Below are 22,650 nucleotides of genomic sequence, written 5' to 3' on the forward strand. Positions count from 1 at the left end.
CTGTAGGAGTACGCACAATAATGCATGTGCCGTGAGTCACCGTGCACCATCTCCCCGGTGAGGTGCACCGGGACGAACGAACGAACGAACGAACGCTGGTGCACGCCGCGGTACGAGTACGAGTACGTGTGGTGGTGGCCGCAGCAGCGGCAGCGCCCCCACTCGTGGTGCTGCTGGGTCCTACAGTGATTCGCACCACCACCACCACGCCCCTGCCTCCTCCCGCTAATTACCCGCCGCTGCCACCCCCGACTCCCGTACGTTGCCGCCCCAGGACGCCACTACTGCGTACGCGAACCCAACCTCCTCCCTCCCGTGCGTGCGTGCGTGCGCGTGCGCGAGATTGCTTGGCTTCCCCTTCCCACGCGTCGCGTCTCCTCTCGCGCCGTCTCGGCCTCGACTCGATAGTCGATACCCCCTCTCCTCCTCTCCTCTTCACCTCGGTCTCCGTCTCCTCTTCACACCTTCCTCCACCTTCGTTTCCCCCTCTCCCCTTCCCTCCCCTTCTCTCTTCCCCAGCTCACGCCGACCGCGCGATCCCCCTGGTTGGTTGGTTGCTTCCTTCATCCACTTCTCGCCGCCGATTCTTCCATTTCTCGATTCCGATGAGGTTGACGTGAAGAGGAGTTGAAGAGAGGCTGCGTGAGGTGCCGTGCGTGAAAAGGTAAACGGGGGGGTTGTGCTCGAATCGATTGCTGTGGATGTTGTGTGGAGTTTTTTTTTGGGTTGCTGATGCGGTTTGATTTGATCGGGGTGGTGTGGTGGTGGGGTTTGCAGATCCGGAGAGGGGTGGATCGGGTTTTGGCCGGCGGCGAGTGGCGGCGGCGGCGGCGGTGTTGAGAGATGCAGAGGGAAGTGGGGCCGCAGGTGGCCCCTCCGATGTTCCTACACCAGATCCAGCCGCTGCCTCCCCATGCCACGGCGGCGAAGAAGCGCGGGAACCCGTGGCCGGCCGCCGCGGTGGCGGCGGCGGAGGCTAAGGGAGGAGGGAACTGGAACCCCAGGATGTGGGACTGGGATAGCCGCGCCCTCACCGCCAAGCCGTCCTCCGATGCGCTGCGCGTCAACGCGGGGCTGAGCCACCACCAGCAGCAGCAGCAACAGTCGCCGCCGGCGGCGGCTAAGGCTGCTGAGGCGCTGCGGCAGGGCGGCGGGGGTAGCGGTGGGCTGAACCTTCAGCTCGGCCTGCGGGAGGACGCGGCGACGCCGATGGATGTGAGCCCGGCGGCTACTACCGTGTCTTCTTCGCCTTCTCCGCCTGCGTCGTCGGCGCCGGCGCAGGAGCCAGTTGTTAGGCCGAGCAAGAGGGTTCGGTCTGGATCGCCTGGAAGTGCCAGTGGAGGAGGAGGTGGAGGCGGAGGCGGTGGAAACTCAGGCGGTGGTGGCGGAAGCTACCCGATGTGCCAGGTGGATGACTGCAGGGCGGATCTGACCAACGCCAAGGATTATCACCGGAGACACAAAGTCTGCGAGATCCACGGCAAGACCACGAAGGCGCTGGTTGGCAACCAGATGCAGCGCTTCTGTCAGCAGTGCAGTAGGTAATGATAGCTACAGCTCCTCTCGAAAATTTTCATGGCAAGATTCCTTCTCATGATGCCACGTTTAGGAATTTATGTTTATGGTGTGATCGATTGCTACGGCGTGTGTATTGGGCCAGAGAAACTCTCTATCCAATGGTGGTGCTGATGTTTATGTAGGCTAAGAGCATTTAGTTTCTAATAAATTGGTTCTTCTGGTCAATCATTTAGATTTCACCCGCTCTCTGAGTTTGATGAGGGTAAGAGGAGCTGCAGACGTAGGCTCGCCGGTCACAACAGGCGGCGAAGAAAAACCCAGCCAACAGATGTTGCTTCGCAGCTGCTGCTACCTGGAAACCAGGAAAATGCAGCAAATAGGACACAGGATATTGTAAATCTGATCACGGTTATTGCACGCTTGCAAGGTACGTACATCGACTACTGAACTTGACACACTAAGTTATTACCTTGTGATTTTAACCTGGTTATTTTGTTTTCTTTGTCATGGCAGGCAGTAATGTTGGTAAACTGCCCAGCATCCCTCCGATACCAGATAAAGACAATCTGGTCCAGATTATAAGTAAAATAAACTCTATAAATAACGGGAACTCTGCTTCAAAGTCTCCTCCATCAGAAGCTGTTGATTTGAATGCGTCACATAGCCAACAACAAGATTCTGTTCAAAGGACAACTAATGGATTCGAGAAGCAAACCAATGGATTGGACAAACAAACGAATGGATTTGACAAGCAAGCTGACGGATTCGACAAGCAAGCTGTGCCATCAACCATGGACTTGCTAGCAGTTTTATCAACTGCCCTCGCGACATCAAACCCTGATAGCAATACGTCTCAGTCCCAAGGGAGCAGTGACAGCAGTGGTAATAACAAGAGCAAGAGTCAGTCAACAGAGCCAGCTAATGTTGTAAATTCCCACGAGAAATCTATCCGGGTATTTTCTGCCACTCGCAAGAATGATGCTCTTGAACGGTCACCTGAAATGTACAAGCAACCAGACCAAGAAACCCCGCCATACTTGTCACTACGGCTCTTTGGTAGCACCGAGGAGGATGTTCCTTGTAAGATGGACACTGCAAATAAGTACTTATCTTCCGAGAGTAGCAATCCTCTGGATGAGAGATCTCCATCATCATCTCCGCCTGTAACACATAAGTTTTTCCCCATCCGTTCGGTAGACGAAGATGCTCGTATTGCAGACTACGGGGAAGATATTGCGACAGTTGAGGTTAGCACAAGTCGGGCTTGGCGTGCACCACCACTTGAGCTGTTTAAGGATTCAGAACGGCCAATTGAAAATGGTTCACCACCAAATCCTGCATATCAATCCTGTTATACCTCAACCTCTTGTTCAGATCATTCGCCATCAACTTCAAATTCAGATGGACAGGTAAATTTACATGGAAATTTTACAATTGAATGGACTATTATGTAATTAGCCACTGCCTTTTATTACTTTAGTCATGCATTCAATCTGATCTTGTTTGATTTGCCTCTTTATAGGACCGTACTGGTAGAATCATATTTAAACTATTTGGCAAGGAGCCAAGCACAATCCCTGGGAACCTTCGTGGAGAGGTATGATGAAGATGAGTTTCTAAAATGATAAATTGCAACCCCTGTCCCATCCCATTTCATTTCACTCATGTAATTGATTTTTTTTCTTCAGATTGTAAATTGGCTCAAACACAGCCCCAACGAAATGGAGGGATACATTCGGCCAGGTTGCCTTGTACTATCAATGTATCTTTCAATGCCTGCTATTGCATGGGATGAAGTAAGTTTGTCTCTTCATTAGCTACAAAAAGGTATGCAATATGGTTACAGCGTACATATCTAATGTTGGACCTATGTAATGTCTATGCAGCTTGAAGAAAATCTTCTCCAGCGAGTAAACACATTAGTCCAAGGTTCCGATTTGGACTTCTGGAGAAAAGGAAGGTTTTTAGTTCGAACTGATGCCCAGTTGGTGTCATACAAAGATGGTATAGATAACTACTGTTGTGTTAATTTTGTTATCTGTTCCTGCTCATTTTTTGTTGTTTTGCCAATGATTTCATTTGGTTGTTTACAAAATGGTGTTTCTTGTTTCAGGAGCAACCCGCTTATCAAAATCATGGAGAACATGGAATACCCCAGAGTTGACCTTTGTCTCACCAATTGCTGTTGTTGGTGGGAGAAAGACCTCCCTCATTCTTAAGGGCCGTAATCTGACAATTCCTGGCACCCAGTAAGTTCAGTTGTAAAGCAGTGGTAGTTTGACTAGAATATCGCCACCCAGTCTTTATGACTGACTGTGAACTGATCAAATGCAGAATCCACTGTACCAGTACGGGGAAGTACATATCAAAAGAAGTACTGTGCTCTGCATATCCAGGAACAATATATGACGATTCAGGTGTTGAGACTTTTGACTTACCTGGAGAACCACATCTTATTCTTGGACGTTACTTCATTGAGGTTTGTATGATTTGAATTTCTCGTTACCATTGAATTGGCTTTGTTCGCACTAGAAGGTGATTCAACTTTCAATGTTGATATATACAGGTCGAGAATAGGTTCAGAGGGAACAGCTTTCCTGTTATCATTGCCAATTCAAGTGTTTGTCAGGAGTTGAGAAGCCTTGAAGCTGAGCTTGAGGGTTCACAGTTTGTTGACGGCTCTTCAGATGATCAGGCTCATGATGCTAGGCGGCTAAAGCCAAAGGATGAAGTTTTGCACTTTCTAAACGAACTTGGATGGCTCTTCCAGAAGGCAGCTGCCAGTACATCTGCTGAAAAATCTGATTCTTCTGGTTTGGATTTGATGTACTTCTCAACTGCACGCTTCAGATACCTTCTGCTGTTTTCAAGTGAGCGGGACTGGTGCTCTCTTACTAAAACTCTTCTGGAAATCCTTGCCAAGAGGAGTTTGGCCAGTGATGAACTATCACAGGAAACTCTGGAAATGCTCTCAGAGATCCATCTCCTGAACAGGGCAGTGAAAAGGAAAAGTAGCCACATGGCGCGCTTGCTTGTACAGTTTGTTGTCGTGTGCCCTGATGATTCCAAATTGTACCCCTTCCTTCCAAATGTAGCTGGCCCAGGTGGTTTGACTCCATTGCACCTGGCTGCATCCATTGAGGATGCAGTGGATATTGTTGATGCTTTGACAGATGATCCTCAACAGGTAAGCAAAGTAAATGCTAGTATGCGTTAGTTTTTAGTTTTTTCACATTTGTAATCCTTCTGATTTTTTGCTTAATTCACTACAGATTGGTTTGAGCTGTTGGCACTCAGCGCTAGATGATGATGGTCAGTCCCCTGAAACTTATGCCAAGTTGAGGAACAACAATGCGTACAATGAGCTTGTAGCACAGAAATTGGTGGACAGGAAGAACAACCAAGTTACTATAATGGTTGGCAAAGAGGAAATTCATATGGATCAATCAGGGAATGTTGGTGAGAAAAATAAATCTGCAATTCAAGCATTGCAAATAAGATCTTGCAACCAGTGCGCTATTTTGGATGCTGGCTTGCTAAGACGTCCTATGCATTCACGGGGATTGCTCGCTCGCCCCTATATCCATTCCATGCTTGCGATAGCAGCAGTCTGTGTTTGTGTTTGTGTATTCATGCGAGCTTTGCTGCGGTTTAATTCTGGTAGATCCTTCAAATGGGAGAGGCTGGATTTTGGTACGATATAATCTGCAGAGGGTGCTGTATTGTAATCGTTTTGTGGTGTTATCAAGGAAATACCTTGCAACAGCCAGAAGGTTTGAAACCAGACAACTTTTGACTGTTTGAATTTCCTTGGAACTTTGATAAGAACGGGAGAGTATATAATTGTAAGGATGAACCCCTCCCAGAAAAGAAGTGTGGATGGATGGGGGCAGAGCATTTGGGGGAGCAGAGAAACCCTGACAAAATATTGGATGAATCTGCGCAGAGTTGGCAAGTAGTTTCTGTGACAAGGAATGTATCAAGTGTGCCCTCACAAGGTGAGATGGGGACGCTATTAGTTCTGGGCTAAAATGAGTAAGTAACCTTGATTTCTTTTTTGCTGGTGCAATTGTGAATCTGCTGCTTAATGTATCACAAGATGGTGTTTAATTACATCGATATGTCTTTACCTCTTTTTTTTTTTGACATTTTTGTGTATCTATACGGTGCTTTAGCATGAAACTGTCTTTTGTCATCTTTACATAGTAGCAGGGGTAATTTGGAAGGTACCGTTGACAGTACCCATGTAGCTAAATACAAATGAGGCAGATTACAGGTTTATCCTCATCTATTCTTTTTCGTGGACCATCATCACGACGCATACGTTCTACCCTTGATTAGTAAACCCTTGTCCCCTTTTCACTGTTTGTTTATTCCCTCTGATGAATCTAGTTTCTGTTTTTTTAATTCAGTATAATTCTGGTTGATTTCTGTTCATGAATGATACACATGATCTGCTCTCTTGTCAATTTTTTTTTGTTGATGTACACTGCAGTGATATTACATGTTGATAAAACCAGTCCAGAAATCAGTGTTGCAACTTGCAGCAAACCCCTGACTCGGCAAAAATAAAGGTATGGTAGGGCAGCGTTGAGGTGTGGCCTTGGCATCGTTTCTGGCTTTGTGCTAAGCTGGGCTGTGCGTTATCCTTGGTCTGGTTGGGCGTCGTGGCGAGAATGAGATGCTTTCCTTGGCGCTTTCCCGGTGGCGCCGTGTGTGTGTGGATCGCCGTGCGGACACGGCGGCGATATTCTGGCGAGTGGCAAGCGGTAATCCTCAAGCCGAGGGCTTGTGCCGCTGTGCGAGCCGCGGCGCCCGAAAACCATGCGCGATACGCTCAACTCGGACGCCTTTTTGCCCGGGCACTTGCAGCGTGGTGCGTGGCCAATGGCTTTCGCTGCCTCCTTCTGGAGTTGGACGCTTTTGCTGGCCACATTCATGGTGATGATGATGGTGCCAACCACCACTGGAAGTCAAATAGTAGCCGGCTACAGCGACCGTCCGGCCAGAGGGTGCACACGTACGGACGGCCCGTGCCCGTGTCGCGTGCCTGGTTTCGCCTTGCCCATTTCAACTTTGCCAAAGATCATGCGAGAAAAGTCGTCCTTGCTTTGTTTCTGTTTCAGGGTTCACAAATTCGTTCGAGTTTTTTCTCTCAAAATTCGGAGCTCTAAACTGCTAGGTTTGTTTCAGATTTTTGCGAAATCTCTGAATTTCACCATTAAGATTTATGGAAAAAAATTACAAGAAAACACTTATCATTTGAATAGCCTTCCTTGGGTCATTAAATAGATATTCGCCATCTTAGGTCCTGTTTTATTATTTAAATCCAAACTTCAACTTACTCGTTTTCCGTTAGCACGCTTTTTAAACTGTTAAATGAAATTTTTTTAAAAAAAGTTTCTATATATATGTGGTTCTTAAAAAAACAAATAAATATTTTTAAATTTATGATAGTTAACAATTAATTAATTATGTGCTAAAGAGATTTTTTCTTTTGTCAGCAAAAATTTATCTCCAAATCTGGATGTCGAGCGGGGCTTATTGGGATTCACATTTTTACCCTAAAGTGAGATTGTAAACCCTAGCTGCTTTTGGACGGCTCAGATCACTCGAGACTTTTCTGTGTGAAGTTCTATAATAAAAATCTTAGTAACATTTTTGCGTTGCAAAAATGCCTCACGGGTGTCTCTGGTTCGATCGATCAACAGCGACGGGGTGTGTGATGGTCCAATGGTCCTTAAGCCTTCACGGCCTGAATGGTGGCGATGCGCACACACCCCTCCTCCAGCTGCCGGCCGCGCCTAACAAGATGGACCACGATGCGTACGATGACGATGACGACGTTGCGTGTGGATGCCAGCCAGGCCATACATCCACGCTCGCGAAGGACGGACACATCCGGATCACGACGACGACGACGGAGGAGGTTACGGCTCGTAACGTGCTTTGCTTTTTCCGCGCAAAAAGCGGCCGCCATCTCCGTGCGCCCGCCCATCCCATCCCATCCGGGACAAGTAATGTGCAACCGAAGCGAACCTCGCCCCTCCTGCCCGTGGGTTGCGACGCAACCCCCCCTGATCGAGAGGCTCACACAGGATAAGCACGAGGCGACTGGGTTAGCTGTGTGAGTCGACACACAAAAAAAAAACCAAGGGATGGACGGACGACGCATGCATGCACCCATGCGTCGGTAGGGAAGTTTTCTCCGTTCAAAGCGATTGCTGCTGCTGCTGGTGTTTGATCTAGATCGATGGAGGAGGAGGAGTACGTGGCTAATTGATTGATTGATTGATTGATTAACGCGAGTGATGGACAGGTAGATCTAGCAGTGGAGGAGCGATCAATTTCACGGTCGCGCAGCCGGAGAATGACACGTACTCCCTCCGTAAAAAAAAAAAAAGTAAACCGTAGTTTCTCGCCAACGTCTGACTATCCGTCTTATATAAAATTTTTTATAATTAGTATTTTTATTGTTGTTAGATGATAAAACATGATTAACATTTTATGCGTGACTTATTTTTTTAATTTTTTTTATAATTTTTTTAAATAAGACGGACGATCAAACGTTGGATGTGAATATGAGGGTTTTTTTTTTTTTTGACGGAGGAAGTACGTACACGCGGGCGGTGGCAGTACAAGGTCCCGGGCTAAAAACGGGTAGTACCGCGTGTTACAGTAGCAGTGTGGCCACTAGCGCGTCGCGTCGCCTCCTCCACACATGGGGGGCGGGCGATGCGCGCGCCGACACGGCGGGACACCGGACCCCGCCACGGTGAGGCGCGACCGGGTGATGGGCGGTGGCACGCGAGGGAGACCGCCCGGCCGCACGGGGAACCCGCGCGCGTGCGGCGACGTCGCGTCACTCACGCCCGGGAGCGGATCGGATCGGAGGGGACGTCGCGGCCTCGCGGTCGCGGGTGCGGGTGGCTGAGAAGGCGTTTGCTCCAAACAGGCCGGGCCAAGCCCAACCGGTCCATCAAAATATGGAGGGTGATTGTGCCATGGGCCTCACCGTCCTGCTTCGACGACAAACGGTCCGGACGATGTAAATGTTTGCACTTTGGCCTGTTCTTTTCTTAAAAAAAAAACTGGATAAACTTTTTAGATAAAAGTGGCACGCTTTTTAAACTGCTACATGGTGCGTTTTGTGCGAAAATTTTCTATATGAAAGTTGTTCTAAAATATAAGATTAATCCATTTTTCAAGTTTGTAATAATTAAAACTCAATTAATCACACGTTATTATTACATCGTTTTGCGTGAAACACTTAATCTTTATCTTCATAACACCACCTTACTTTATTAACTAGATACTGAATCTGATTCGTATCCTAGAATCATGATAGTAAATATCTCAAACCTTTAACTATTAAAACAGTAAAATTTGACTTCCTCGACAGTTTTTGAAGGACGGTTTTGTTATTTGGCGGTGACAAAGAGAAGGGCAGAGAAAGAGAGGATGGCATGTGTTGTACCATGTGTCAGTGGGTCCCATAACATTCTTTTTTTTATGATAAATGGGTCTCATATTTTTTTTAAAATTCTAATATCACGTCAACGCCATGTTGGATGAAGACCATGTCAACACCTCCACGTTAGTGCCACATCAACGAAATCGTCCTCTAAAACTGCCGAGTGAGTTAAATTGCACCAGTTTTAATAGTTAGGGGGTCGAGATACCCAGTATTGTGGTTTAAGGATACGAATCAGATTTAGTCACTAGTTAAGGGATTTAATGTGGACTTAATCCAAATCTAAATCAGCCCAGGGATATTTGGGTCTTCGTCCTGATCTGCGGAAGGAGGCAGCCCAGCCCACACAGATTGGTTCGCACCTTCAAGGTGAATCTGCTGCATAGTCAAGGGTCGAAAGATTTAGCCCACTGGCCATCTCAAATTCAGAGATATTGCCATATTGAGCATTGGCATTTCCATGTGCCCATGTGATTTGGGATTTGGTGAGTATTATAACTGTACTTGTTTCAGGACAACGGTTCAAAATGTGCACATAACAGCTTGAACTTGCTGGCCAAAATGGAGCAAATTGCATTTTCAAAAATACTGACAGCTTAACTGCGCTATAAATATGCAAATTAACTTGCAATAGTGGTATGCAATGCAGAGTAACGTGTCTACTGACGCGAGTGATGAACTTGAAACGAGCGTGTTTCTTTCCCCCAAAAGGGATGCATATGCTAGCTTTCCATGTACAAACTGAATTTGTGAACAAGCGAATTACTGTTCAGAGTAATCCGTGAATGCTAACATGCATGAAGAAACTCCTCGCAAAAATATAATAAATAAATAAATAAATAAAAAGAAACATGAAGCAACCATAAATTATCTGCAGGACGGACATCTGTTCTCTCCACATTTCATATTGTACGGTTTGTACCTGGACTGAAATAGGTTCTGTTTCATGCAAACATTCACATTCTACAGATTTTGGATGTAGAACAACTGTTCAGATATATAGATACCGTCAAACAAGATGTTGCACTTACGGACCTGTTCACTTTGATGAAAAAAAAAACCTTACCAAATTTTGGCATTACCAAAATATGAAATATTTATGTCATGCTTAAAGAACATTTGATGATGAATCAAATCACAATAAAATAAATGATAATTACATAATTTTTTTTATGATCACTCTTTCTAGATGGTCACTCGTATCATCATATAGACTATGGAATCGCACAACATAACAAGATTGCTTTAATAATCTGAACGATATCTCAATTTCACTCTTTTTATTTTCCTCCAAGCTTGTCCATGGCTGTTAAGTTCCATCGCACTTTCTGAATCTTAATCGTTAAGAGTTCTTGCCATCCTGGAAATAAAAACCAGCAAAATTATGGGACTACCCAAGTCTTATATGGTTTAATCTAGCATCTGATATACACATCACGAGGCAAATTGCGTTCTCTGAATGGAACTAGATAGCAAATCTGAAAAGGATCATGATGAAATTAAGCTCCGTGCCAAGGTACGCCGCACCTTAGCTGGTTCACGACTTAACGAAGGCGACTTGGGTTGGCCGAGTCAAGAACAAATATCCAAAACCGAAAGCAAAAAAAATACTAGTACGGCAACATGCAGGGCAAGATCACGTCGATAACGTAATTACGTAACATTTCAAAATTGGATCGGGATCCTCCGCATTAGAGTACAAAATGAGGAAATTTGCATTAGAAAAAATCTGCAGCATCCATTCATGGTTATAGGCATATGATCAACATCCACAGTATAAATGTGATAGTGCTGGATATAAGGCAAAATATTGATGCTATAGTACCAGATTGATCTGCACCGTTCATTTTTAATCTGACTACTCAAGCGAAACACTGTAACGCATTGCATTAGTAGTTCAACTGGAGAGGATCTGGATCCATCCAAATGTGTCAACCACCGTTGCAGAATGCAGAGTGGACGACAGCGACCCATCCATTCCGGCAGGTGCCAAATAGAATACCATTAAATCAATAATCAAATCATATACCGTAATACTGTATTGACCACTTGGTCCATTGCAACCATTGATCAGCTTTTCCTCGAATTAGCTATCAATAGAAGTTTATGACTTTAGGCGTCTGATGTGAACTGAAAACGTGGGGAATTTCTACCATTGGACCGGACAGCATATAGGGTGCTACTATACCATTTTTTAACGCAAAATATTCCATGAATATAGCTGCTTGTCAGTGTCATAGGGATGCATATGGGCAATCATGCTACCACATAAAAACTCATCTCCATAGTTTGTTTTCTACAGTTAACAGTATAAACAAAACAGACGAGAATTATAACAAGTGGAAAAAAAACTAAGGGCAGGAGAAAAAGACCAGTGGAAATGTTACTCTAGTTCTCTAAAATCACTTGTATAGTCATTTTTTTCAGATTTAAAAAAGACGTGAATATTACGGAATGATCTAATATATTCTCTAAAATCACTTGTATAGTCATTTTCTTTTCAGATTTTAAAAAAGATATGAATATTAGAAAAATGACCGAATATCAAATAATTAGAAGAACTGGGGCTTCGAAACCAGGTCATCTGGCCCACCACCATGTGGAGCTAGGAGGAACACCCTAGACATTTCTCTTCCCTTTGTATGCATATACCTGTGTTGTGTCGTGTCGTTGTCAATTAGCCTGCACACTGCACGTTGAGGAATTTCCGAATTTGCCGAGCAGCTTCGGTTAATCACCGGTCGCCCAGGCAAGATATACCAACACACCAACTGTTCGACGACGACGACGCCGCAAGATTTCCCACCGCGACCTCGCCGCCTTCCGCTCTCTCGCTCGCTCGCATTGCACTCCGTCACGACGCCCCCACGCGGCCACGCGCCGGCGCGCGCATGCATGGCGTCCGCGTCGCCGCGCCACGTCGCGTCGTGCCTGTGCCTCCTCCTCCTCGTCACCGCCGCGGCCGCGCAGCGGCTGCCCGTGAAGAGCTACAGCTACGGCTCGTTCTACCGGGACGACCCGTCGGTGAGCTCGCTGCTGTTCCGCGGCGCCGCCGGCGTCAGCAACGGCGCGCTGCAGGTCACGCCGGACTCCCGCAACCTCAACAACTTCCTCTCCAACAAGTCCGGCTCCGTCCTGCTGCCGGAGCCGTTCACCCTGTGGCGCCGCCTCGACGCCGCCGCCGCCGCAGCCGGCAATGGCAGTAGTACTAGTACCCGCGTGGTGTCGTTCAACACCACGTTCTCCATGAACGTGTACTACGACAACGAGAGCCGCCCCGGCGAGGGGCTCGCCTTCGTCGTCGCGCCGACCGCCGACGGGCCGCCTCCGGGAAGCCACGGCGGCTTCCTCGGCCTCACCAACGCGACGCTTGAGGCCACCCCGGCCACGAACCGGTTCGTGGCCGTCGAGTTCGACACGTTCAAGGAGCCCGGCGGCTACGACCCCGACGACAACCACGTCGGCCTCGACGTCGGCACCGTCGCGTCGAACAAGACGGCGAGCCTCGCCGGCTTCAACATCACCATCGCGACGAACAAGACGGCGCCGGCGAACTACACCGCCTGGATCGAGTACGACGGCGCGGCGCGGCGCATCGCCGTGTACATGGGCGTGAGGGGCGCCCCGAGGCCGGCCACCCCGGTCCTCGCCTCGCCATTGGACCTCAGCGAGCTCGTCCCGGAGCGAGCCTACCTCGGCTTCACGGCGTCCACCGGCGTCAGCTTCGAGCTCAACTGCATCCTCGACTGGAACCTCACGATCGAGACGTTCCCGGCCGACAAGAAGAGCAAAGGGTGGGTCGTCCCCGTCGCCGTCGCCGTCCCCGTCGCCGCCATCGCCGCCGCGGCCTTCGTCGTGGCGAGGATGGCGCGCGCGAGGAGATCCATGGAGCGGAGGAGGCAGGAGCGGCTGGAGCACACGCTGACCAACCTCCCCGGGATGCCCAAGGAGTTCGCGTTCGAGAAGCTGAGGAAGGCGACCAAGAACTTCGACGAGCGGCTCCGGCTGGGGAAGGGAGGGTACGGCATGGTGTACAAGGGCGTCCTCCCCGCCGCCGCCGTCGACGACGACGACGGCCGGCCGCCGGCGGCGACGGAGGTGGCCGTGAAGATGTTCACCCGGGATGACGCCAAGTGCGTCGATGACTTCCTCAAGGAGGTCCAGATCATCCACCGGCTGCGACACCGAAACATCGTGCCTCTCGTCGGTATGTCCAAAATTTTCAAATTACATTACATTACATTTGCTTAATTTCATCTTATGCATTGAACAAATTTGAATGGTTGTGCTGATATGGGTTTGTAGTTGCTTAAACAAGTCTAGTTTGAACAATCAACTCACATTAGTGCGTTGATAAGTCAACTCGCATTCTGACGCGCTTATGAAATCCTTTGCGTGCCAACAACTTAGGACTCTTATCTGCTTAAGAAAAAAGACAAAAACCTGAAAGCTGGTCAATCATCTAATCCATCTAGTACTTCAAAAAAAAAAAATCCCCCTCTGAATTTTTCAAACTAAAATCATTATTCTCTCTCCGATACTTGCAGAAATGGTCCATTAATTTAAACTCCAGTGATTGAAATTCTCTGATGAATTTGAACCGACAAATATATGCAGTTTTTTTTTAAACCGAAACCAGGCTAAGCTAGTGTTATATTTAGGAGAAGATAAAGTATTTACAATGTCACCAAGAAAGGTGAAAGAAACAAGGAAAACACAAAAAAAGCACACTAAAGAAACCTAAACGGATATTCTCGCAATGTTTTTTTTGCTCCAGACATTGCAAATACATGCAGTTTCTGAACTTATTTTGTACGAAAACTTGAAAAAATTGTTGGTCAGGTTGGTGCCACAAGAAAGGGCAGCTGCTGCTGGTGTACGAGTACATGCCCAACGGCAGCCTGGACCAGCACATTTTCCGGCGAGGCGCCGTCCACGAGCAGCGGCCGGCGCTGAGCTGGGAGAGCCGCCGCGACATCGTCGCCGACGTCGCCGCCGGCCTGCACTACGTCCACCACGAGTACGGCCCCATGGTGCTCCACCGCGACATCAAGGCCAGCAACGTCCTCCTCGACGCCTCCTTCCGCGCGAGGCTCGGCGACTTCGGCCTCGCCCGCGTCCTCGACCTCGACCGCAGCTCCTTCACCGACCTCGGCGTCGCCGGCACGCGCGGCTACATCGCGCCGGAGTACTCCGTCGGCCACAAGGCGACGCGCCAGACCGACGTGTTCGCGTTCGGCGTGCTCGTGCTCGAGGTCGTCACCGGCCGGCACGCGCTGCTCGGCGACCCGGCGTGCCCGATGCTGTCGGACTGGGTGTGGCGGATGCACGGCCGCGGCGCGCTGCTCGGGGCTGTGGACCAGAGCCTCGGCACCGACGGGTTCGACGCCGGCGAGGCCACGCGGCTGCTGCTGCTCGGGCTGGCGTGCAGCCACCCCAACCCCGGCGACCGCCCCACCATGCCGGAGGTGCTGCAGATCCTGTCCGGGTCGGCGCCGCCGCCCGAGGTGCCGCAGCTCAAGCCGTCGTTCGTGTGGCCGCCGGATGGCGGCGCCAGCGCGCACTACGACCTGATCGACATCGGCGCCCTCGCGAGCGGCAGCCTCGCCGCCGGCGGGAGCAGCGCCGCCGCCGCCGCCACCGCCGCCGACGACGACTCGGCGCGCGCCACGCGGGACACCGCCTCCGCCGGGTTGCGGCCGCCGAACAGCACCGGCGATTTCTTCCCCGCGCTCTCCTCCGGCCGCTGATGACGTCATGATGATCACACGTGTCCATGAATTTAGAAATTTGGACCGCCTTGGCAATGCATTTTGTCGCCAACTCGCCATTGTAAAAGCAACTTATAAATAAAGTAATACAAGTAGAATGCTTTTTTTCCCATAGTTTTTGTGTGTTGTAACATAAAATGTAGATAGATATTAAGATTGATTTTTCTTGTTCTGAAATTTTTCTGTTGTATCATACATTCATACTAGTTAGTATAGTGACCAACCAAAAGTTTTTCTTACAAGGTTGCACCACCAAACTGTGCGGTTTGTGCTACTTCAGATAACTGATCACAGATGAACTTAATGACTACGAATGTGCCTTTTATCTGCAAAGCACTTCTCTGCATGTAACATCATGTGTTCAGAATTCAGATTAGGCTATAAATACCTGGATGGCTGAATAGATTGGAGAAAGTTGATGCTGAATTCCAACATGGAACTGTTGCTTTCAGAGAGAAAAAGAAGAGGGTGTTTTTGCCTTTGGACACCAACCATTCTGGTCTCTAATGATCTGATCTACTAGTTATGAGTTATGACTTGTGACAATGACAACCCCTTTCGCTAATCCCTTTCATTCCATCCCTTGATATGTTCATGGCCCATTCCGGTAGCACTTGCCACTGATCGGTGGAAAGCAAAAGGGACATGATCGATCTGTGCTAGCTCCTGCATTGCTGTTTTAATTATCATGTCTGATGATGGTAATCATGGGGCCTCCAGCTTTGCATCTTTTTCACCAAAATGATTCTCGAGGCTTTGGATAGTTCACATTGCAAAGCAGAAATGGATTGGTCTTTTGATCTTCTTTTTTAGGTGAAAAGGAAGTGCAATGAGCTGAGCAACTCAAGGCTGGTACGGCTATGAACTGATGATTGTCCCGCCATGTACAGAATGCATGCTCAGTGCGATATCAGGCTGGAGAAAATGTCTGAACATGAGCTAGATTTTCCGTCAGAATTGCCGCTCCAATTCTGAATTCAGCCGGAGCAGGAGTATCTTGTTCAGGTACGGTGCTATTAATTTTTCGTTGTAGCAATGTACGTACTAGCATCAAGCTGCTGGAAAATCACAGCGTATGTGCAGAGAAAAAGGAGAGGAAATGATACTGCAAGTTGGATTTGGTTTGGGGGAATGCATGTGCTCTTGAACAGTCCAGTCAGTTGGTGACCAGCGTCCAGCGACCATTTTTAGTCACCCGTGAACGTATGTCTTCCGGCTTCTGTCACTCCATGTCGATTTGTTGTCTGAGAAACACTGTTTTTGGCCGGATCAAGGAGGTTGGCTACGTTCTTTTCTTCGATTCCAAACTCTAGACTTCTCATTTTCTATTAACACGTTTTTTAAATTGTTATAAATGAATGTAGTTTTTTACAAAAATTTTATATATATATATTTTACAAATTAAACAAATATATTTTAAAAATTTATAATAGCTAATTCTTAATTAGTGACATGCTAATAAATTTTCTTGTTTCTCATGCGATGAAAATCTCCTCCAAACTGAGGGAACCAACGGGCCCTCTGAAAATCTCTCCTTTAAAGAAGAGAATTTGATGATGTGTAAGTTTACATTCTTGTTCGAAACAACATTTCAGATGCAGCCATTGTGAAAAAAAAAACAAGAAAAAGCGTGTCCTATCCTGCCTGCCCTTGCACCTTCCTCTCTGCAAATTCTTCATCCCAGACTCTTGAGATCTGAACGCGGCTTTGCCACTGCACTAATCTTTTCTTCCTCTGCTTTTTTTCTTGTTTTTTTTAAACCTTTCTCGTCGTCTCTACCGCTAGAAAGACCAACGCGAATCTCACAGGAAACCTGGTCGAAATAAGGGGAAGCGACCGTGAAAACACAACACACACAGTAGCAGTAGTGTGGAGGTCGGTCTCGATCGCCATTGATGGCCACTCGTTTCCTCGTACTCCTCTTCTTGTTAGCCACCTCGGCCTCCTCCTCCTCGACATCCACGTCGCTCGCCACCAACACTACCGACGTCGGCCGCGATGGCGGCGACAATGCCGTCAGCTTCAGCTTCTCCAGCTTCCACGCCGAGGCGCGCGGGGTCAACGTGACGGTGGTCGGCGACGCCAACATCAACGGCGGCGCGCTCCAGATCACCCCGGACTCGCTCAACGACGCGTCGCGCTACCTCACCAACAAGTCCGGCCGCGTCCTGTACGCCGCCCCGTTCAAGCTCTGGCACCGCGAGAAGGGCGGCGGCGAGGCGGCGAACGGCTCCACCGCCGGCAAGAGGGTTGCCTCGTTTAGCACGGTGTTCACCGTCAACGTGTTCCGGCCCAATGGCACGGTGCCCGGCGAGGGGTTCGCGTTCGTCATCGCGCCGTCGGCGGCCGCGCCGCCGGCCGGGAGCACTGGCGGGTTCCTCGGCCTCACCAACGCCGCCACCGACGGCAATGCGACGAACCAGATCGTCGCCGTGGAGCTCGACACGGAGGAGCAGCCGTACGACCCGGACGACAACCACATCGGCCTCGACGTCAACGGCGTCGTCTCCGTCGCCACCACCTCGCTCAAGCCGCTCGGCATCGAGATCTCCCCCGTCGACCCCGTCAAGTACGACGTCTGGATCGACTACGACGGCGCCGCCCGCCGCATCGAGGCGTACATGGCGGTGTCCGGGCAGGCGAGGCCCGCGTCGCCGGTTCTCGCCGCGCCGCTGGACCTCGGCGCCACCGTGGCCGAGTGGTCCTACTTCGGGTTCTCGGCGTCGACGGGGCTCAAGTACCAGCTCAACTGCGTCCTCGCGTGGAACATGACGGTGGAGAGGCTCCCCCGCGACGACGACGGCGGCGGCGACCACGGCAAGGGCCTCACGCTCGCCCTGGCCATCGGGGTGCCCGTGGCCGCCGCCGCGCTCGCCGCCGCATTGGGTTACCTGTACGTGGCGAAGCGGCGGCGGAAGGTGAGCGGCGGCGACGACGGCAGCGGCATCACCGGGACGATGATCCGGAGCCTCGCCGGGGGGCCGAGGGAGTTCGAGTACCGGGAGCTGAGGAAGGCGACGAACAACTTCGACGAGAGGATGAAGCTGGGGCAGGGCGGGTACGGGGTGGTGTACCGCGGCGTGGTGGTCGGCGACCACACCTTCCCCGGCGGCGCCGGGAGCGCGGTGGAGGTCGCCGTCAAGAAGTTCTCGCGGGCGAGCACCCAGGGGCAGAACGACTTCCTCGCCGAGCTCAGCATCATCAACCGCCTCCGCCACAAGCACCTCGTCCGCCTCGTCGGTAAGCAAGCGAATCCTTCCTCCCTCCTCGTCGCCGGCGGCGCCGGCCGCCGGCGACGCCCTTGGCTTAATTAACACTCCATATTACTACTAATTAATCTGCTACTTGCTAATCTTTATTAGATTATGTTTTTTAAATTATTCATCTCGTGATGCTTGCACATGGGGTGTGTGGATTAACAAAGGCCAGTTTCGAGCGCGATTTAATTTAATTACTCGGCTTTTCCAGGCAATGCACATGCGCACGCACATAACAAAATGTTTAGTTTGACCCTTCACTTTTGAAATTTGATATATAGTCTTCAGTCTTCACGGTTCAGTCACTATGTTCATACTTAAACCAACCTGGCAAACTGCAGCCAAGTATAGTTAAGTAGTAACCAGCACTGTAGTACTGTACTTTCGCTAATAATCAACACCCATTTCAACGGATACACCACATTCCAAGCAAGCACAAAGCAGCCATCATGATTAATTCAGGTAGAATTGAATCTGAACAGTGATGAGGTGCATGTTATAAGGTACACAGAAAATGCACACACTGTTGGCAGTTTACATTACAATTACTGAATCCAATCTCTCTTTGGAATAATAAGTACAACCTTGTCAAGTCAAGTAATACATAATGCATAGTACAATTGAGCTAGAAATGTGAAGTTGTAGCATGAGGTTAATCTGGTTTAATTGCCTTGGTGAATGCAAGGATTACCACTCGGTTATTGGGTTATTAGCCTTAGAGCAAGTTTAATAGTATAGCTCACTACTATTTCCAATTTATCGATTCATATAATAGTTGCTTAAGGCAAGTTTTATAGTAGAGGTGACTACCACATCCAAATTTATGCATGACATATATAATAAAATTAAGAGGTGACATGTATAATAGGTTATCTCTACCAGACTACCACACAATCCCCAATATTTCTAACACTCTCACATATTTATTGTAGTTTGTTTAGAGATTGCCCCTTACATGAGAGATGTCTATTTCTCTCTTATTTTTCTTCTCTCATCCACCTTACTATTTAGTCCTATGTGGCATCTTGGGGCTTGTGCTTGGGTGCCCACAATAATTGCCCTTACTATACTATTAATATATAGTCCCATCTGTCATACACACACAGTTTCTTGGAGTTCGTGCTACAGCTGGCTACATATATGTAGCCCGCTGCTTTTCTCTCTCCTCATTTATCTCTAAAAATATCTCTTATTGAGCTTATTCTCATTTTGAAACCTCTCAGACCAAGTTCAAGAAAAAAATCAATTTTCTAGCAAAATTTCGTTCAACTTTAATCGATTATCGTGGTCATTTGTAAACTGAAGTGGACGGTGTATGTGCAGGGTGGAGCCACGACAATGGCGAGCTGCTGCTGGTGTACGAGTACATGCCGAACGGGAGCCTGGACCAGCACCTGTTCGGCGCGGCGGCGGCGGAGCGGCGGCTGCTGGGTTGGGACCTCCGGTACAGCATCGTCGCCGGCGTGGCGTCGGCGCTGCACTACCTCCACGATGAGTACGACCAGAAGGTGGTGCACCGCGACCTCAAGGCCTCCAACGTCATGCTCGACGCCGCCTTCAGCGCGCGCCTCGGCGACTTCGGCCTCGCCCGCGCCATCGAGACCGACAAGACCTCCTACATGGAGGAGGCCGGCGGCGGCGTCCACGGCACCGTCGGCTACATCGCCCCGGAGTGCTTCCACACCGAGAAGGCCACCCGCGAGTCCGACGTCTACGCCTTCGGCGCCGTCGTCCTCGAGGTCGTCTGCGGCCGCCGCCCGCGCTGCGACATCGACGGCTTCTGCTTCCTCGTCGACTGGGTGTGGCGCCTCCACCGCGACGGCCGCGTCCTCGACGCCGTCGACCCGCGCCTCGACGGCGCGTTCGACGCCGGCGACGCCGAGCGGCTGCTCCTCCTCGGCCTCGCCTGCAGCCACCCGACGCCGGCCGAGCGGCCCAAGACGATGGCCATCACGCAGATCCTGCTGCGGTCCACGCCGCCGCCGGAGGTGCCGCCGTTCAAGCCGGCGTTCGTGTGGCCGGCCATCGACGGCGGGATCGACACGACGACGTCCACGGCGTCCAGCCACGTCAGCACGAACATGACGTCGACGTCGACGTGGAGCGGCAACTTCATGAGGGGAAGCCGGAGCCACGCGCCGCCGACGCCGGAGCAAGACGCCTCGGACTCCGTGGTGTGACGGCGACGGCGGCCGCCGGCGCTGTGACACGTGGCGCTTTGACACGTCGGATGATCGTTGCCGCCGTGGAGTCTAACTGTCTAAACCGGGGTAATCTCCACGGTGGCAACAATGAAGTGCTATAGTACAGTTTTATTCTTGTGGAATTAATTGTGTTTTATTTTGCTCAAAAATTACTGTAACTACGTTTTTAGTAGAGTTCATGCTGATTTTATTCTGAAATGATCAAATTAAAGCTCAGATTTCAGGAGCCTTTTGATCCTTTCACCTGAATCTCGCAACTCTTCTCCGGATTTTTTTCTTAACCGGCTGGGAATGCTCAAAGTCCCAAACTATTCTTTTAACTGCAAAGTCTCAAACTTAACTGCATTTTCATCAAAGGTTTTGGTCTTTGTACTTTGCAGTGTACACTGTGTTCATTCGCTTGATCGCCTCAGACCCATACACCGGAAAGCTATGAGTTCCAATCAGCTGGCCCATTTGTTCTCATATTATTTAAACCAAAAGATAAATCCTTACTAGTTTCGAATGCTCACTAGTGTAGTACTCCCTCCATCTAAATGTTTGACACCGTTGACTTTTTTAAACATGTTTGACCGTTCGTCTTATTCAAAAACTTTTGTGAAATGTGTAAAACTATATGTATACATAAAAATATATTTAACAATAAATAAAATGATAGAAAAAGAATTAATAATTACTTAAATTTTTTAATAAGACGAATGGTCAAACATTTTTAAAAAGGTCAGTGGCGTCAAACATTTTGGAACGAAGGGAGTACATAGTTGGATGACCAAACAACAACCTTGTAAAGCCTATATGATTCTCCTGTCAAATGATTGATTAGTGTATTGTTTATCTTTATCTGCAAGATCTATAACATTCTAACCAATTCAGCTACTAGCTCATTGCGGAGCTTTTGTTCTGACAGAGTTTTTCAAATATATTCCACCTCCTGTGCCAGCTGATGATGTCGCCAGTTGGAAAAGTTGGGTGGCTCTTCTGTCAAGCATTTCATGGTTAGCCAGCTAGGGATGCTTAATTAACTTCTTTTTAGCTAAGTAACCGTAAAGAAATCAGCATCCAATTAATCGAAGGGTCACCAATCTAATGTAGGATCGAATCATAATAACTAAGCCAACCAGAGGGGTGAATGGTTGGTATACCCAAAAACCGAAAACTTTTAGCGGAAATAAAAGTTACCCTCGAAATCCACGGAAGTTGGTCTAACCGAGATTGATCTGTCGGTCTGACCGAGTAGATGCCGCCGGTCTGACCGGTGTTGAATCTCCGGTCTGACCGCCGAAGTCGCCTGCCACGCCTGTCGCCGCCGCCGGTCTGACCGTCGCTTGCCGCCGGTCTGACCACCGGTATATCGCCGGTTAGACGTCGAAACCCGGTGAAACAAAAATCGAAGAACTCTAAAAGTAGATAACGACTTTATTGATTCTCTCTGTGTTTACAAAGTGCACCAACAACACTCCTTACAAAAATTTCGACTAAACTCGAAACCCTAACTCAAAACTCAACTCAATTGCTCTAAAAAGCGATACCAGGAAGCCTCACGCTCCCCCTCTATTTATACCCGAGGTAGGCAGCCTAAAGCCACGAACCAAACTCATACTAGGAGTCTTAAACACCTTAGGAAACCCTCTAGTACAAGAAACAAACTTTACATAACCAATCATACCAAATTTGGACTCCTTCCAAATTCGACTCCGCATCCCATACACACACAATAACTCCATCGTATGCCATATGGAATCTCCATCAACCACGTGCATCAACTCTAGCCTAAGTATTCCGCATGATCTCTGACCACCACGGACGTCGTCTTATCCCCAAGCCGACTCCCGGTCCATCACCGCAAATACTCTCCCGAGACATCGAGTCACCTACACATGAAATAAACAAAGAAACCATATTCCGAGACCAAGCTATCTCCAACTTGACTCATTAGTAGCAAACAACAGTATTACGTATAGTATCCATCTAGAAGCCATAATCATGAAATAATCACGGATATCCAAACAAACAACCCAAAACCGAAACCGACACAGCGTCGGCCGGTCAGACCGCGGGCTGCGCCGGACTGACCGCGCGATACACGCCGGTCTGACCGGCTCACACTGCCCGGTCTGACCAGTCACATGAAATAACAACACCTGCGATTCACCTGTAAATCCAATCATCTCCAAAACCACTTCGTGAATAAATTCCAAATAACAAAACCAATAATCGCCGATGCCAATTGTTCATAACAGAATAATAATAAAAAACACCTTTGATTTTACAATCTCCCCCTTGATGAACACATTGGCAAACCCATCAAAAATGTTTTGGTGTTTGGAAAAATAAAAACAAAAGTGGTAAAAAGCATACTTTGTACAAACGTACACATCGTGCTCGAAAATCCAAAAGAAAACTTCTCCCCCTTTTTAAAAGAAAGA

General features: G+C 48.9%; 3 protein-coding genes and 1 long non-coding RNA gene across 4 annotated transcripts; all 4 read left to right on the top strand.

The window, feature by feature from the left end:
- Nucleotides 1-387: 387 nt before the first annotated feature.
- Nucleotides 388-5,928, top strand: LOC4346023 (squamosa promoter-binding-like protein 15). The gene is made up of 11 exons (NM_001422634.1): nucleotides 388-664; nucleotides 778-1,541; nucleotides 1,752-1,945; nucleotides 2,032-2,927; nucleotides 3,041-3,115; nucleotides 3,207-3,314; nucleotides 3,405-3,522; nucleotides 3,632-3,767; nucleotides 3,853-3,997; nucleotides 4,085-4,705; nucleotides 4,791-5,928. The coding sequence occupies exons 2-11, from the start codon at nucleotides 844-846 to the stop codon at nucleotides 5,220-5,222; spliced, it is 3,423 nt and encodes a 1,140-aa protein (NP_001409563.1). The 5' UTR covers nucleotides 388-664; nucleotides 778-843; the 3' UTR covers nucleotides 5,223-5,928.
- Nucleotides 5,929-6,013: 85 nt separating this feature from the next.
- On the top strand, nucleotides 6,014-7,190 carry LOC136351458 (uncharacterized). The gene is made up of 2 exons (XR_010734596.1): nucleotides 6,014-6,700; nucleotides 7,023-7,190. It is a non-coding gene; the product is annotated as an uncharacterized lncRNA (long non-coding RNA).
- A 4,519-nt stretch (nucleotides 7,191-11,709) lies between these two features.
- On the top strand, nucleotides 11,710-15,002 carry LOC112939838 (probable L-type lectin-domain containing receptor kinase S.5). The gene is made up of 2 exons (XM_026027341.2): nucleotides 11,710-13,199; nucleotides 13,835-15,002. The coding sequence occupies exons 1-2, from the start codon at nucleotides 11,888-11,890 to the stop codon at nucleotides 14,740-14,742; spliced, it is 2,220 nt and encodes a 739-aa protein (XP_025883126.1). The 5' UTR covers nucleotides 11,710-11,887; the 3' UTR covers nucleotides 14,743-15,002.
- Nucleotides 15,003-16,526: 1,524 nt separating this feature from the next.
- LOC4346025 (probable L-type lectin-domain containing receptor kinase S.5) lies at nucleotides 16,527-20,473 on the top strand. The gene is made up of 2 exons (XM_026027364.2): nucleotides 16,527-18,003; nucleotides 19,344-20,473. Exons 1-2 carry the CDS (start codon nucleotides 16,659-16,661, stop codon nucleotides 20,198-20,200), a joined length of 2,202 nt encoding a protein of 733 aa, XP_025883149.1. The 5' UTR covers nucleotides 16,527-16,658; the 3' UTR covers nucleotides 20,201-20,473.
- The last annotated feature ends 2,177 nt before the right edge of the window (nucleotides 20,474-22,650 follow it).

This window comes from Oryza sativa, chromosome 8, assembly GCF_034140825.1.
Source record: "Oryza sativa Japonica Group chromosome 8, ASM3414082v1".
NCBI lineage: Eukaryota > Viridiplantae > Streptophyta > Magnoliopsida > Poales > Poaceae > Oryza > Oryza sativa.

What these genes read in the sequence shown, in the direction of transcription:
- LOC4346023 (NM_001422634.1), top strand. Translation starts at nt 844, where the DNA reads ATGCAGAGGGAAGTGGGGCCGCAGGTGGCCCCTCCGATGTTCCTACAC. An exon ending in TTCTGTCAGCAGTGCAGTAG is followed by an intron (nt 1,542 to 1,751) that starts GTAATGATAGCT and finishes TCAATCATTTAG; the next exon opens with ATTTCACCCGCTCTCTGAGT. An exon ending in GGTTATTGCACGCTTGCAAG is followed by an intron (nt 1,946 to 2,031) that starts GTACGTACATCG and finishes TTGTCATGGCAG; the next exon opens with GCAGTAATGTTGGTAAACTG.
- LOC112939838 (XM_026027341.2), top strand. Translation starts at nt 11,888, where the DNA reads ATGGCGTCCGCGTCGCCGCGCCACGTCGCGTCGTGCCTGTGCCTCCTC. An exon ending in AAACATCGTGCCTCTCGTCG is followed by an intron (nt 13,200 to 13,834) that starts GTATGTCCAAAA and finishes ATTGTTGGTCAG; the next exon opens with GTTGGTGCCACAAGAAAGGG.
- LOC4346025 (XM_026027364.2), top strand. Translation starts at nt 16,659, where the DNA reads ATGGCCACTCGTTTCCTCGTACTCCTCTTCTTGTTAGCCACCTCGGCC. An exon ending in GCACCTCGTCCGCCTCGTCG is followed by an intron (nt 18,004 to 19,343) that starts GTAAGCAAGCGA and finishes GTGTATGTGCAG; the next exon opens with GGTGGAGCCACGACAATGGC.